Source organism: Chiloscyllium plagiosum, unplaced genomic scaffold (assembly GCF_037043375.1).
Source record: "Chiloscyllium plagiosum isolate Xiang-an unplaced genomic scaffold, Cpla_swu_hap1 HiC_scaffold_3, whole genome shotgun sequence".
Lineage (NCBI taxonomy): Eukaryota > Metazoa > Chordata > Chondrichthyes > Orectolobiformes > Hemiscylliidae > Chiloscyllium > Chiloscyllium plagiosum.
The window spans coordinates 59,301,428-59,316,427 of record NW_028270141.1 but is presented as its reverse complement, the minus strand read 5'-3'; the positions used below and the strand labels follow the sequence as shown (position 1 = coordinate 59,316,427).

At 43.1% G+C, this 15,000-nt stretch overlaps 1 protein-coding gene across 7 annotated transcripts in view; it reads right to left on the bottom strand.

The window, feature by feature from the left end:
- The window catches only part of mpv17 (mitochondrial inner membrane protein MPV17), a 101,336-nt gene extending 86,597 nt beyond the window's left edge, over positions 1-14,739 (bottom strand). For 2 of the 7 annotated variants that reach the window (XM_087979800.1, XM_087979803.1), the window contains exons 1-2: positions 14,678-14,739; positions 12,305-12,387 (exon numbers count right to left, since the gene is read on the bottom strand). In XM_087979800.1, coding sequence (XP_087835926.1) covers positions 12,305-12,377 — 73 coding nt within the window. In that variant the 5' untranslated portion in view covers positions 12,378-12,387; positions 14,678-14,739. Of the gene's footprint in view, positions 1-12,304; positions 12,388-13,560; positions 13,646-14,677 lie in introns of those variants that run through there. The other 5 variants (XM_087979802.1, XM_087979801.1, XM_087979799.1 and 2 more) reach the window with 3 other exon arrangements.
- Positions 14,740-15,000: the final 261 nt, after the last annotated feature.

Here is a 15,000-nt window from a genome sequence, read left to right as displayed (position 1 = left end):
TCTTCACAATATAATTTTACTTGTGTAACAGCCATTCAAACAGAAGGTTTCACAGGATTCAATTCATCCAATCAGTGAAGTAAATATCATTGAATGCTTCAGATGAACACAATCAAACGTACATGCTGACAAGGTTACGCAAGTGATCATCTTCCAGTAAAATTATATATTACGTTTTGGAAGAAATGAAAGTTATCTAAATGAAGTATAAAATGGGCACTTTGACGCTCCTACTTAGCAAACAAATGAACATCTAATTAGTGAAGGTGTCTGACATATAACTATGGTTCATCATTCATTCCAATAAAGGAAAACTTCATTCAAAAAGTGCAGTTATGTTATTGCTAAAGTGAACTAGAATTAAAAATGACAAATTCTTCTGATCTCCAAGTGATTTTAAAAGTTTTTACTTGTTAAAATGGGATCACAATTCCATGGACGCTGGCAGCTGTTTCTCAGCCCAGGAATTTTTGTTGACTTCACCTTTTCATTTACCAACAACCCAAATTGTTGCCATAGGTGAAACCAACACAGCATAGACCAGGCAATGAACTCAAGACTCTCTCTGTATGTGACTCTATTATGAAATAAGCCTTTCAAACTCACTTCTTCGCTCACAAAAAGAAAGGAATGCAAAAGTTCAAAGCTTTCTCTACACAATGACCTAAAATGTATTCTATCATTTTCTGTGTTTGAATGAACATTGGTAAACAAAGTCAGTTGTACTGCAATTCTTTGATGGAAAACACCCACAATAGAAGTCTAGACCACTAGATTCTATGACACAGTAAGATTTTGTTGCTATTTCAGATCCCTACATCTCAAAGTTCAGGACTTTTATAAATTTTGAAAAATTTTTGCAAGTCACATTAATCAAAAATCCACCATTGCTGAATTTATACAGCACCTCTAACATAATAAAACAGGGAAGACAAATGAACAAAATTTGACTCAAAACCGCACAATTACGTAGAGAGCGAGCGAGCGTGAGAGACCTAAACTGACAAAGCTTGGAGCCCTCCTTTGGTTGACTGGCTGGTGAATAAAGATAAGTAGCGTCAAGGCAATTGAATGTGAAAACAAAGATGATACTAATAAAATTGGACCAGGAGCCTAATCAGTTCAGAAAACAAAGGAATCATGAGGGAACTGGTGCAGACTAACAGTAGCAAATGTCATACAGTTTGAGAAAGGAATAGGCATGATGGGTCAACAATTTAACTAAGATTACAACTGACTTAATGTTATCTGCCACAACACAAGTATCAAAACTATTAAGAAAATTAAAACCAGTTCATGCTCAACTTTATAGCACTGCTGCTTTTGCCATAGACAGTAGCAAATACTCTGCTCTTGACAAGTCACAGAATAGTTATGAAAAAGCCAACTTTGGATTGCCATTCCTTTTTTACTAAACGATGCCGCATGATAATAAGCAGTCCTCATAAGCCGTAAAAATATTTATTTATTAGCTACTTTGACAATTGTCACACATACCAAAGATTTTCCAGCTTTTCATAAAGGCAGAACAGCAGCTCTTTTGTACAGACTAAGCTGCCACAAACTACAATGTAATAATTACCACATTGAAGGATGAAGGATAAAGGATAAAGGATAAAAATTTGACAGAACACTGGGGTAACTGCCCTCCACTTCTGAGATAGCACCTTAGAATCTTTTACATCCAACTGTGGGGGCAATTGAAGCCTCATTTTAAACATCACATTTGAAAGATGTGACTTGCAAATCTTGCTCAGTATTAGATTTTTATATGGAAGTGCTGGAAAATAGTACAAACTCAAACTTATCCAACTCAGAGGATACTACCCAGTGAACTGATAGCGACGAGAAACTTAATTAAACTTAGATTCACTTTCCATTTTCTCTACTACTCCGACTGCAGGTATCAGCACAAGCAACAGCACCAACATCACTAATAAGGTTCAGACCGAAAATGTGCAAACCAAATGCAAACTCACAGCGCCAGAGACCCAGGTTCAATTCCCACCTCAGGCGACTGACTGTGTGGAGTTTGCACATTCTCCCCATGTCTGCGTGGGTTTCCTCCGGGTGCTCCGGTTTCCTCCCACAGTCCAAAGATGTGCAGGTCAGGTGAATTGGCCATGCTAAATTGTCCGTAGTGTTAGGTAAGGGGTAAATGTAGGGGTATGGGTGGGTTGTGCTTCGGCGGGTCGGTGTGCACTTGTTGGGCCAAAGGGCCTGTTTCCACACTGTAAAGTAATCTAATCTAATCTAACCGCGTTAGCTCTTCCTTCTCCTTGTGTTCTGGAAATAAACAGCGAAGAAGGCTTGTAGCTGTGTCTATCTACTCACCCTCTGACGACCCCTTCTCCCACCTCCAACACACCCCGTCCACCTGGACACCCCGTGCTGGCCTCCTACCTGCCCTCGATCTCTTCATAGCAAACTGCCGCCGCGATATTAACCGCTACCTGAACTCCCACACTCCTCCCACCCATTCCAACCTCTCACCCTCGGAACGCGCAGCCCTCCACTCCCTCCGTTCCAACCCCAACCTCACCATCAAACCAGCTGACAAGGGAGGCGCGGTAGTAGTTTGGCGCACTGACCTTTACACCGCTGAGGCCAAACGCCAGCTCGCAGATACCTCCTCCTACTGTCCCCTTGACCATGACCCCACCCCCCACCACCAAACCATCATCTCCCAGACCGTCCATAACCTCATCACCTCAGGGGACCTCCCATCCACCGCCTCCAACCTCATAGTCCCACAACCCCGCACCGCCCGTTTCTACCTCCTGCCCAAAATCCACAAACCTGACTGCCCCGGACGACCCATCGTCTCAGCCTGCTCCTGCCCAACCGAACTCATCTCGGCATACCTCGACACGGTCCTGTCCCCATTAGTCCAAGAACTCCCCACCTACGTTCGTGACACCACCCACGCCCTCCACCTCCTCCAGGATTTCCGCTTCCCCGGTCCCCAACGCCTCATCTTCACCATGGACATCCAGTCCCTGTACACCTCCATTCCCCATCACGAAGGACTCAAAGCACTCCGCTTCTTCCTTTCCCGCCGTACCACCCAGTACCCTTCCACCGACACCCTCCTTCGACTGACCGAACTGGTCCTCACCCTGAACAACTTTTCTTTCCAATCCTCCCACTTTCTCCAAACAAAAGGAGTAGCCATGGGCACCCGCATGGGCCCCAGCTATGCCTGCCTCTTCGTAGGGTATGTGGAACAATCCATCTTCCGCAACTACACTGGCCCCACCCCCCATCTTTTTCTTCGCTACATTGATGACTGTATCGGCGCTACCTCGTGCTCCCACGAGGAGGTTGAACAGTTCATCCACTACACTAACACCTTCCACCCCGACCTCAAATTCACCTGGACAGTCTCGGACTCCTCCCTCCCCTTCCTAGACCTTTCTGTTTCTATCTCAGGCGACCGAATCAACACGGACATCTACTACAAACCTACCGACTCCCACAGCTACCTGGACTACACCTCCTCCCATCCTGCCCCCTGTAAAAACGCCATCCCATTCTCCCAATTCCTTCGTCTCCGCCGCATCTGCTCCCAGGAGGACCAGTTCAAAATACGTACAACACAGATAGCCTCCTTCTTCAAGGACCGCAATTTCCCCCCCCGACGTGGTCGACGGTGCCCTCCACCGCATCTCCTCCACTTCCCGCTCCTCCGCCCTTGAGCCCCGCCCCTCCAACCGCCACCAGGACAGAACCCCACTGGTCCTCACCTACCACCCCACCAATCTCCATGTACAGCGCATCATCCGCCGTCACTTCCGCCACCTCCAAACAGACCCCAGCACCAAGGATATATTTCCCTCCCCTCCCCTATCAGCTTTCCGTAGAGACCACTCCCTCCGCGACTCCCTTGTCAGATTCACACCCCCCACCGACCCAACCACCACTCCCGGCACCTTCCCTTGCAACCGCAGGAGGTGCAACACTTGCGCCCACACCTCCCCCCTCACTTCTCTCCAAGGCCCCAAGGGAAACTTCCATATCCGCCACAGATTCACCTGCACCTCCACCCACATCATCTACTGCATCCGCTGCAGCCGGTGTGGCCTCCTCTATATTGGGGAGACAGGCCGCCTACTTGCGGAGCGATTCAGAGAGCACCTCTGGGCCACCCGGACGAACCAACCCAACCAACCTGTGGCACAGCATTTCAACTCCCCCTCCCACTCCACCGAGGATATGCAGGTCATTGGACTCATCCACCGCCAAACGACAACAACCCGACGGTCGGAGGAGGAGCGTCTTATCTTCCGACTGGGAACCCTCCAACCGCAGGGGATGAACTTGGACTTCACCAGTTTCTTCATCCCCCCTCCCCCCACCTTGTCTCAGCCAGATCCCTCCAGCCCGGCACCGCCTTCCTGACCTGCAGTCTTCTTCTTGACCTCTCCGCCTCCATCCTACTCCGACCTATCACCCTCACCTTGACCTCTTTCCACCTATCACATTTCCAACTCCCCTCCTCCAAGTCCCTCCTCCCTACCTTTTATCTTCTCCTGCTGAACACTCTCTGCTCATTCCTGAAGAAGGGCCTGTGCCCGAAACGTCGAATCTCCTGTTCCCTGGATGCTGCCTGACCTGCTGTGCTTTTCCAGCAATAAAGTTTCAACTTTGATCTCCAGCATCTGCAGACCTCACTTTCTCCTATCTACTCAATGAAACCAACTGAATCTGGCTGCCCTCTAGTGTTACACCTGAATATTCAATTCATCTTTCACTTTACATTGATTCTAGTTGTATACAAATAGCATCTTATTAAGGAAGGATTTGTGATCATGCCTTCTTTCCACTCTCAAAGCAAGATGACAGCTGTGCTAATTTCATACACAGTAAAACAATCATGTGCTGTATAAAAAGTGACAACAAAAGCAAGCATTAAAGTACACACCTTCAGCCCACTCCACTGGAGCCAGATGTTTGGCAGTTCATTCAAGTTAGAACAGAAGGATGGAACTTTCTCCACAGCTGTCATTCTTTTTCCTTTATGTATTATCCAATTATATTTTACAAGTTATTTAATCTGCCTCTAGCACCTTTCAGACAGTGTATTCTAGAATACAATTCACTCAGTGAAAGTAACATTTCCTAATGTAGTCTCAGGCTCATTTTCTAGTCTTAAAATTTGAAACCTCTGGTTACTGACCCTTATGCTGCTGGGTATAATTTTACCTTATTTATTCCATCAAATCATAAGTTCACTAATGACATGACTGTAGTAGGTCTCATTAGCAGGAATGATGAATCAGCATACAAAGAAGTTAGCAGACTGGTGCAGAGCCAACAACCAGTCTCTGAATGTGGACAAAACAATAAGAGATGGTTGTTGACTTGAGAAGGGCTCAGAATGACCACTCCCCCACTGGACATCAACAGCTCTCCTGTAGAGATCATGAAGTGCACCAAATTTCTTGGCATCCACCTGGAAAAAATCTCATCTGATCCCTCAACATCAGCTTCATGGCCAAGAAAGCTTCTCTACTTTCTGGGCAGGTTGAGGAAAGCCCATCTTCCATCCCCCATTCTCACTATATTCTACAGAGGGTTCATTGAGAGTACCCAGAGCTGCTACATCACTAGTTTGAGAATTGCACTGCCTCAGAATGTAAGACCCTACAATGGATAGTGAGGACAGCTGAGAATATCATCAGGGTCTCTCTTTCCTCCATCACAGACATTTACACCACATGCTGCATCTGCAAGTCTGAGAGCATTGTGAAAGACTCCACACATCCCACATTCAAACTCTTGCCCTATCTGCCGGAAGATACTGGAACATTCGGTCTCACGGCCAGACTGTGCAAGTTTCTTCCCCAGCATCATACAGAATTCAGCCTCCTGAATACTTAAATGATCACACTTTATTTCATCTGAAATTCGTTGCAAGACTTTGAGTTACTGCTAAAACAATTTTTTTTTTACTTAATGTTCATTCCTTATTACACTGTAGTTTGTTATTGTTCATGTAGCGCCTTGGTCCTGAAAGAATATTGTCTCGTTTTTACCATATCAGTCGTACTTGATAGAAATGACAAATAAAACTACTCTTGATTTGATGACTTTGAACACCTCACTCAAATCTTCTGCTTTAAGAAGCCCATCAACATCAATCTCTCCAGTACCTCACCACAGTGCTATTGTAGGAAATATTGTACTCTCTCCAAGGCCTTAACATAAATCTTTCTATCCATCACTTCACCCAAACTATTGGTAGGAATAGGAATAACCTAAGAATTATAACTCTGGCAGTGCACTAAAGGGAGAAAAACAAGACTAAAAATTGGGCATTCAAGAATATAAATGCGTACGCCTTTGGCTGTTCCAATTAGAAATGTCACTTCGCTTTCATGTACTGGTCATTGAGCCAGATACAAAGACATTTTACACTGCATCTGGTTGCAGTATTTCTGACCGAGGCATGAACATAGAACAGTAGAGGCCCTTCGACCCTCGATGTTGTGCCGACCTTTTATCCTATTCGAAGATCAAAATAACCTACATATCGTTTATTTTACTTTCATCCATGTCCCTATCCAACAGTCGCTTAAATGTCCCTAATGTAGCTGACTCTCCTACCACTGCTGGCATTCCACGCACCCACCACTCTGTGAAAAGAACCTATCTCCCCTAAACCGTCCACAAATCACCTTAAATTTATGCCCCCTTGTGATAGTCATTTCTGTACTTGGAAAAAGCCTCAGACTATTCACTCTTAGATATGCCTCTCAACATCTTGTACACCTCTATCAAGTCACCTCTCATCTGCCTTCACTCCAATGAGAAAAGCCCGAGCCCCCTCAACCTTTCTTCATAAGACATGCCCTCCAGTCCAGGCAGCATCCTGGCAAATCTCCTCTGCACCCTCTCTAAAGCAACCACGTCTTTCCTATAATGAGGTGACCAGAACTGAACACAATATTCCAAGTGTGGTCTAACCAGAGCTCCACTGAGATGTAGCATAACCTCACAGCTCAAACTCAATCCCTGCTAATGAAAGCCAACACCTGATAAGCCTTCTGAACAATACTAATAACTTGGGTGACAGCTTTGAGGGATCTATGGACATGGACCCCAAGATTCCTCTGTTCCTCCACACCTCCAAAGAACCCTGCCTTTAACTCTGTATTCAAATTTGACCTTCCAAAATGATTCGCTTCACATGTTTCCAGATTGAACTCCATCTGCCACTTCTCAGTCCAGCTTTACATCCTGTCAATATCCTGGTGTAACTTACAAACAGCCCTCCATACTGTCCACAACCCCACCAACCTTTTTTCAATCACCAAAACTTACTAACTTCCACTTCCTCATCCAAATCATTTATAAAAATCACAAAGAGCAGAGGTTCCAAAAAGATCCCTGCAGAACACCACTGGTAACCGAACTCCAGGCTGAATACTTTCCATCTACTACCACCTTCTGTCTTCAATGGGCCAGCCAATTCTGCATCCAGACAGCCAGACTCCCTTCTATCCCATGCCTCCTTACTTGCTGAAGGAGTCTATGGAGGGCAAACTCATCAAACACCTTGCTAAAATTCATATACACCACATCCACTGCTCTTCAATGTGTTTTGTCACATCCTCAAATTATTCAATAAGGCTTGTGAGGCATGACCTGCCCCTCTCAAAGCTATGCTAACTCTAATCAAACTATGGTTTTCAAAATAATCATAAATCCTGTCTCAGAATCCTTTCCAACAGTTTGCCCACCACAGACATAAGACTGGTGTGTAATTCCCAGGATTATTCCTATTTCCTTTCTTGAACAGGGAATAACATTTGCCACACTCCAATTATCTGACAGTACTCCTCCAGGGGACTGTGAGGATGCAAAGATTATCACCAAAGGTGCAGCAATCTCTTCCCTCACTTCCCGTAGCAACCTTGGGTATATCCATCTGGCCCAGGGAGCTTATCTATCCTCATGTTTTTCAAACTTTTCAGCACATTCTTCTTATCAACCTGTTTGAGCATATCAGCCTACTTCACACTGTCCTCACAAATATTAAGGTCCCTCTCATTAGTGAATAGTGAAGCAAAGTATACATTAAGGATCTCCCCTATCTCCTCCAAGTGCAGGCACAAGAACTCTCCACTATCCCTGATCAGTCCTACCCTCACTCTGGCCATCTTCTTGTTCCTCAAGTTTAGAATACCTCCGGTTTTTCTTATTCCTACCCGCTAAAGCTTTTTCCATGCCCACTTTTGGCTCTCCTAAGTTCATTCTTCAGTTCTTTCCTGGCTACCTCTAAACTCTCGAAAGCCCTGTCTGATCCATGCCTCCTTAACCTTAAGTAAGCTTCCTTCTTCCTCCTGACTAGATGTTTCGCATCCCTTGTCACCCAAGCTTCCTTCACCCTACCATCCCTTACTTGCCTCAGTGGGACAAACCTATCCAGCACCATCAGCAAGTGGTCCTTAAACAGCCACATTTCTGTTGTGCATTTTCCTGAGAACATTGGTTCCCAATTTAAGCACCCCAGTTCCTGCATAATAACATTTTAAATTCCCCTCCCTCAATGAAATACTTTCCCATATGGCCTTCTCCTATCCCTTTCCATGGCTATAGTAAAGTTCAGGGAGTTGTGATCACTATCACTGAAACACTCTCTCACCTCGCCTGGCTCATTGCCAATCACCAAATCCAATATGGCCTCCTCTCTAATCTACCTATCTACATATTGAGTCAAGGATTCTTCCTGGACACACCTGACAAAAACTGCTCCATCCAAAGTATTTGAACTAAGCAGGTTCCAATTAATATTAGCAAAGTTAAAGTGGCAAAAAAATGGCAACCCTGTTACTTCTGCACATTTCCAAAACCTGCCTCCCAATCTGCTCCTCTCCATCACTGTTGCTATTAGGCGGTCTGTGTAAAACACCCAATAAAGGATTGCTCCTTTCCTGTTTCTAACTTCCACCCATACTGACTATGTAGACAAACCCTCCTTGATGATCTCCCTTTCTGCAGCTGTGATACTATCCCTGATTGGCAATGCCACTCCCCATCTCTTACTGCCACCCCTTTTCCTTTTGAAACATTTAAACCCTGGAACATCCAACCATCATTTCTGCCCCTGTGATATCCAAGTCTCCATAATGGCCACAATATTATAGTTCCAAATACTGATCCATGCTCTAAGTTCATAAGCCTTATTCCTGATACTTCTTGCATTAAAATAGACACATTTCAACCCACCACACTGACTGCAACTTTGCGCTATCAACTATCTAGCCCTGCTCACAGACATTCTGCATCTGGCTGTGCACTAACTACTCCAACCTCAGATCTCTAGTTCGGTTCCCACTCCCCTGCCAATTTAGTTTCAACCCTCCTGAAGAGCTCTAGTGAACCTCCCACCCAGGATACTGCTGCTCCTCCAGTTCAGGTATAACCCGTCCTTTTTGTACAGGTCCCATCTTCTCCAGAAGGTATCCCAATGATCCACATACCTGAAGCCCTCCAACCTACACCAGCCCTGCAGCCAGGTGTTCATCTGCACTCACTCAGTCTATTCCTAACTGCACTAGCCATGGGCACCAGTAGCAATCCTACGATTACTACTCTGTTCATCCTGCCTTTTAGCTTCCAACCTAACTTCCAATATTCTCTTTTCAGATCCTCATCCCTTTCCCTAGCTATGTCATTGGTACTGATGGGTCCAATGACTTCTGGCTGCTCTCCCTCCCCCTTAAGAATCCTGTAGACTCTGTCTGAGACATTCCCCACCCTGGCACTTGGGAGGCAACATACCATACAGGAGCCTTGTTCATAACCACAGAATCTCTGATCTGTTCCTTATCACTACTGCTCTCCTATTCCCTTCTGAGCCACAGAGCCAGGCTTGGTGCCAGAGACCTGGCCACCAAGGCTTTCCCCTGATCGGACTGACACCCCCCCCAACAGTATCCAAAACGGTATACTTATTGTGGAGGGACACTGCCGCAGCGGGTTCCTGCACTGTCTGCCTATTTCCATTCCCTCTCCCGAGAGTCCTCCAGCTACCTTTATCCTGTAATTTGTGTGTGATGGCTTCCTGATAACTCTTCTCTATCACCCCTTCAGCTTCCTGAATAATTCAAAGTTCATCCAGTTCCAGTGCCAACGCGGTCTGAGAGGAGCTGGAGTTAGGTGCACTTCTCGCAGGCGAAGTCAGCAGGGACAGTGGTGACCCTTACCTTCCACATCCTGCAAGAGGATTATGCAACTGCCCTAGCCTCCATCTCCTCTGCTGTAAATTGCCGAGAGATTGGATTGAGAAAGGACCAAAGCAAAAAAAAAGGTTCAAACACAAATCTCTCAGTAAGATATCACAGCAATTAAAAAGATTATGAGCATACTGGCCATTATGTAAAGAGACTAGAATTAAAAAAGGTTGATTTGATTCATTTTTATCACTAGTACCAATATACAGCGAAAAGTATTGTATTGCATGCTATCCAGATAAATTATACCTTACATAAGTACATCAGGGTAATAGAATAGTATGCAGAACAGTGTTAAAACTATAGAGAAGGTGTAGAGAAAGATCAACTCTAATGCATTCGAAACAAAGCCAGAAATTGCAGGAGAAGCTCAGCAGGTCTGGCAGCATCTGCAGAGACAAATCAGAATTAACGTTTTGAGTTGAGTGACCCTTCCTCCGAACTGTTGGTAGCTAGGAATATGTTGGTTTATATGCAGAAGGGTTAGAGGGGAAGGAAGAGAGGGATGGGAGCAAGAGAGAGATGGGGATAGGCAAGAGGGGGAGGGCAAGAGAGAGCGTGTGGGGGCGAGGAGGGGTGAGGGAAAATGCAAATGGGTGGGGAAGGTGTGAGGAGAATTCCATTACCTTCTCAAGATGAATTCAGGAATTTGAACTGATCCTTCAGTCATCTTTTACATGAGAAAGATTCAAGAGACGCATAAACGGGAATAAATAGGAGTCGGCATTTATCGTCATGTTCTGAGCAAACATTGTGCAGCAAGAAATTTAGTTTGTTTTTGCAGCTACTTCTTGTCACAGATGATCATGTTGCTTTAAAAACCAATGTCCACACATACAGTGTCTTCTCATTTTCTTAACATTTCTGGAGATTCAACTCTCCTTCACAATTCTCAAATCCCTTAACCAATCCAAATCTGTCAACTGTGGTGCCATGTCACCAAAATATATTTTGTAAATTATTAAACTCCTGACAATGTAAAATCTCAAGAAAAAACAATTACAGTAGAAGCTTGATAGTGTTTGTTTCTGATGAAGCTGTTTGTTCAAGGTATTTTGATGCAGATAGTGTCATTTCAACACATTTATTCATGACAAGGTGCAAAAGAATGCTCAGAATTATTTAAATAGAGTTCAATTTGTTCTGTTCACTACAGCAAAACAAAAAGGAAACCATCAGGACTCAAGAGTGTTAAACAATCCAAGGTAAACACCTAGGACAAGTTCAGGCAAAATTCAGGACAACAAAAATAACAGCAAAACAAGGCTGGAGAGTTGCGATCATGAAGCGAGACCAGGGTTATTTTCCTTGAAAAAGAGGAAATTGAGGTGTGACATGATTGATGTAAAGAATAATGAGGGGCATTGACAGAGCAGACAGGAAGAAGCTTTTCTCCTTGATGGAGGAATCAATTATCACAGGATATTGATATAAGATAAGGGGCAGAAGGTGTTGAGAATCTGAAACTCTCTACCTGTAAGGGTGGTAGTAGCAGAAACCCTCATAACATTTAGGTAGTATTTTGGTGTGCTCGTGATAAGATTGTGGAATGCTTAGTGATACATATTGTAGTTACTGGTTTTCTACCTTACATTGTTGTGATTCTTTTCGTGGGATTTGCCAATATACAATATCACCTATAAGCATAACTGTACTAAAGGTGCATGTTGAAAGCTTCAGAGTTTATCAATACATGATGACATGAATTTTGTGTCCCATTCGGCGTGTTTAATAATGTAAGGTATGCTAACTTGTTCTAACATATTCTATTTTTAGAGTCATAGAGATCTACAGGACAGAAAAAAAGGGCTTCAGTCTATCACATTACCACCAGACAAAAACTACTTAACTTTTCTAATCCCTTATTCCTGCACTTAATCCATTAGACCATAAGACATAGGAAGCAGAAATTAGGCAATTCAGCTCTTAGAGTCTGCTCTGCCATTCAATCATGGCTGATATTTTCAGAAACCTAACAGTCACTAAACAATCTGTTTTAGTCCGATTGTTAACGGAAATTCTATTGAAACTGAAATAGAGTTTTACTGATCAAAATTTCTTACCAGCAGTCAGAATTTGGACTTTCCAAGGGTGTTTAACCATCATCATCTGATAGACTCGCCATGGTAATATCATTCTTTCCAGTCTGCTCAGAAAAGAATAATCATAATGTGCCTGTCAGGCTAATCTTTACAATATTTGAGGGATTTTGCTTTCTAAATTACACATCAACAACACATAGCTCTGTAAAAAGACTATACTGAAATGGAAATAAATTCATAGAATCCTTACAGTGCAGGAAGAGGCTAAGCCCATTGAAATCACACCAACCTTCCAAAGAGCATCCCAGTCAACACAACCCCTTACCCTAGCCACAAAACCTTCAATTTTATCTTGGCCAATACCCCTAGCCTGCACATCCCTAGATACTATGGGACAGGTTAGAATGCCCAATCCACCTAACCTGCACAACTTTGAACTGAGAGAGGAAACCAGAGTACCCAGTGGAAAACTATGGAGACATGGGCAAAATATGCAAACTCCATTCAGATAAGTTGTCACTCAAGACTGGAATCAAACCTGGGTCCCTAGCACTGCTACCTCACAGTGCCAATCACAGAGCCAATGCGCTGCCCAATTCAATTTTTTTTAAAAAATACAAATAATTTTTTAAAAATTAAATAGGAATTCACTTCCAATGACTTTTTTTCATTCACATCTTCTGTAAGGGAACCGCTAGGCTGTCCAATGATTACAATAACATAATCTCTGATAATATGATTCAATGTATTTTTAAAAAATGACAACAATCAAATCAATCTTCTTGCCCTCATTTTCTCCTTGCTTACTGGAAGTGAGTTCATCTGAGTTCTCAGTGCTAAAGCTAAACACAAAATATTGAAAACGCTAGAAAGGTAAAATAAACATAAAAGGCTAGAAAGACTCAGTTTCTGAGAAGATTGTATACATACCAGAATAGTCAAGATCAGAGTGGTGCTGGAAAAGCACAGCAGGTCAGGTGGCATTCAAAGAGCAGGAAAATCAACATTTGGGCAAAAGCCCTTCATCAGGAAGGGCACCTCATTCCTGATGAAGGGCTTTTGCCCGAAACGTCAATTTTCCTGCTCCTCGGACGCTGCCTGACCTGCTGTGCTTTTCCAGCACCACTCTAATCTTGACTCTAATCTCCAGCATCTGCAGTACCCACTTCTGCCTACATACCATGATAGATGACCACTTTTTTCCCCCTAAATTTAAAACTTGGAAAAATACATCAATAGGGTTAGATCCTTAACCTAAGAGTAATATGGATTTGAACCTTGTATGCAACTTCTCTACATCAGTAAATGGAGAATGAACAATATATCATGAAGTGCTTATTTTGACCACTGCACAATTGTTGCTGTTATCCAGGATAATTTGTAACAACTGAAAAACAAGATAAAAATCATTATCTGTGCACACAAGCAGCAAACTAAATCATGTTTATTACTAAAGAGATATATTTTCCTCAAAGCTTTTCATCTTGCACTGATCAGGACAATTTACAAGAAATACAAAAGTAAAAATAAAAACATTTATATTTTGGTACCTACTTAGTAGACGTATCACTGTGGAGCATGCACCAGTTAATATGACTGTCAGATAATTGTCAAGCTTTGTTTAAATTGTAAATGAGGCAGGTTGATTCTGATTTGTCAAGGCATCACACAGAAATGGACCAGATAATCAACTTCACATATTTTATTGTATTGATTCTGGTAGTGTATAATGCTTTTGCCTGTGTATTTAATATGTAACCTCCAGTACATGCAAGTGTGCGACATCACTAGCCCAACTGACCAGACTACTTCATCTTTCAAGTAGGCATTTTACAGATTCGCCAATAACAAATCATAACTTATGCTGTGTTTCATTTTCTTGCTTTAGTTTTATTTTCTATCGGCAGCGCATCTACTCTATAACTCTCCTGTCAATCAATCGTTCCTGATTTCCATGCTGTCATAGACCTTTCCTTCTGTCTTTTCAAGTCCTGAAATGTTCACGGTTTCTCTTCAAATATACTGCCAAAGCCTACTGAGTATTTTCAGGATTTCCGGTTTTATTTATAAATATTTTGGTTAAAATCAACTTTGAAATATCACAACTGTGTTAGAATGTTAGATTAAAAACATAAACGTTTTATGTAATGTACTGCATGTTGGTATATTGGACGGTTCCCATTCTATTCGCAGAAAGTGGGGGGACGGTGTGCTGGTCAAAGTTTTTTCGCTACGGATATCGTCCGAGTTTCACAATATACCTAGTGCTAACCAGATTTTTTAAAAATCCCAAGTTGGAAAAGCATCGGTTAGTATTTCCGGGGGTTGATTCCAGACCAGGTTAATAGTTAAACTGCAGCACAAAGAACAGAGAAAGAGCAAAATTCTACAAACCTGATTTAGAACCTCTTGTAACAGCTATTCAGCTGTGCTTAGACGTCACTTCCGCTTGTTCCATGTGATCCGCAGCACATGAAAAGAATTTTGTTTCTGAAGTGTTTGTTCCCATTAATAGAATTTAAATCTCCAATTATTTACAACTCCCGCCTGCCAAATCCCAGTTAAACTACTCAGATCATGTACTCTATCCTCCACGTCCATCGCAGTCCTACTGCTATGCAGTACTTACCCTATCCCCTTTTATTTCTGAACCATCCGGCAACATCTCTGCTTCAATCATTAATTGGACAGTTAGTCCTGTACTTCATTACCTTCTG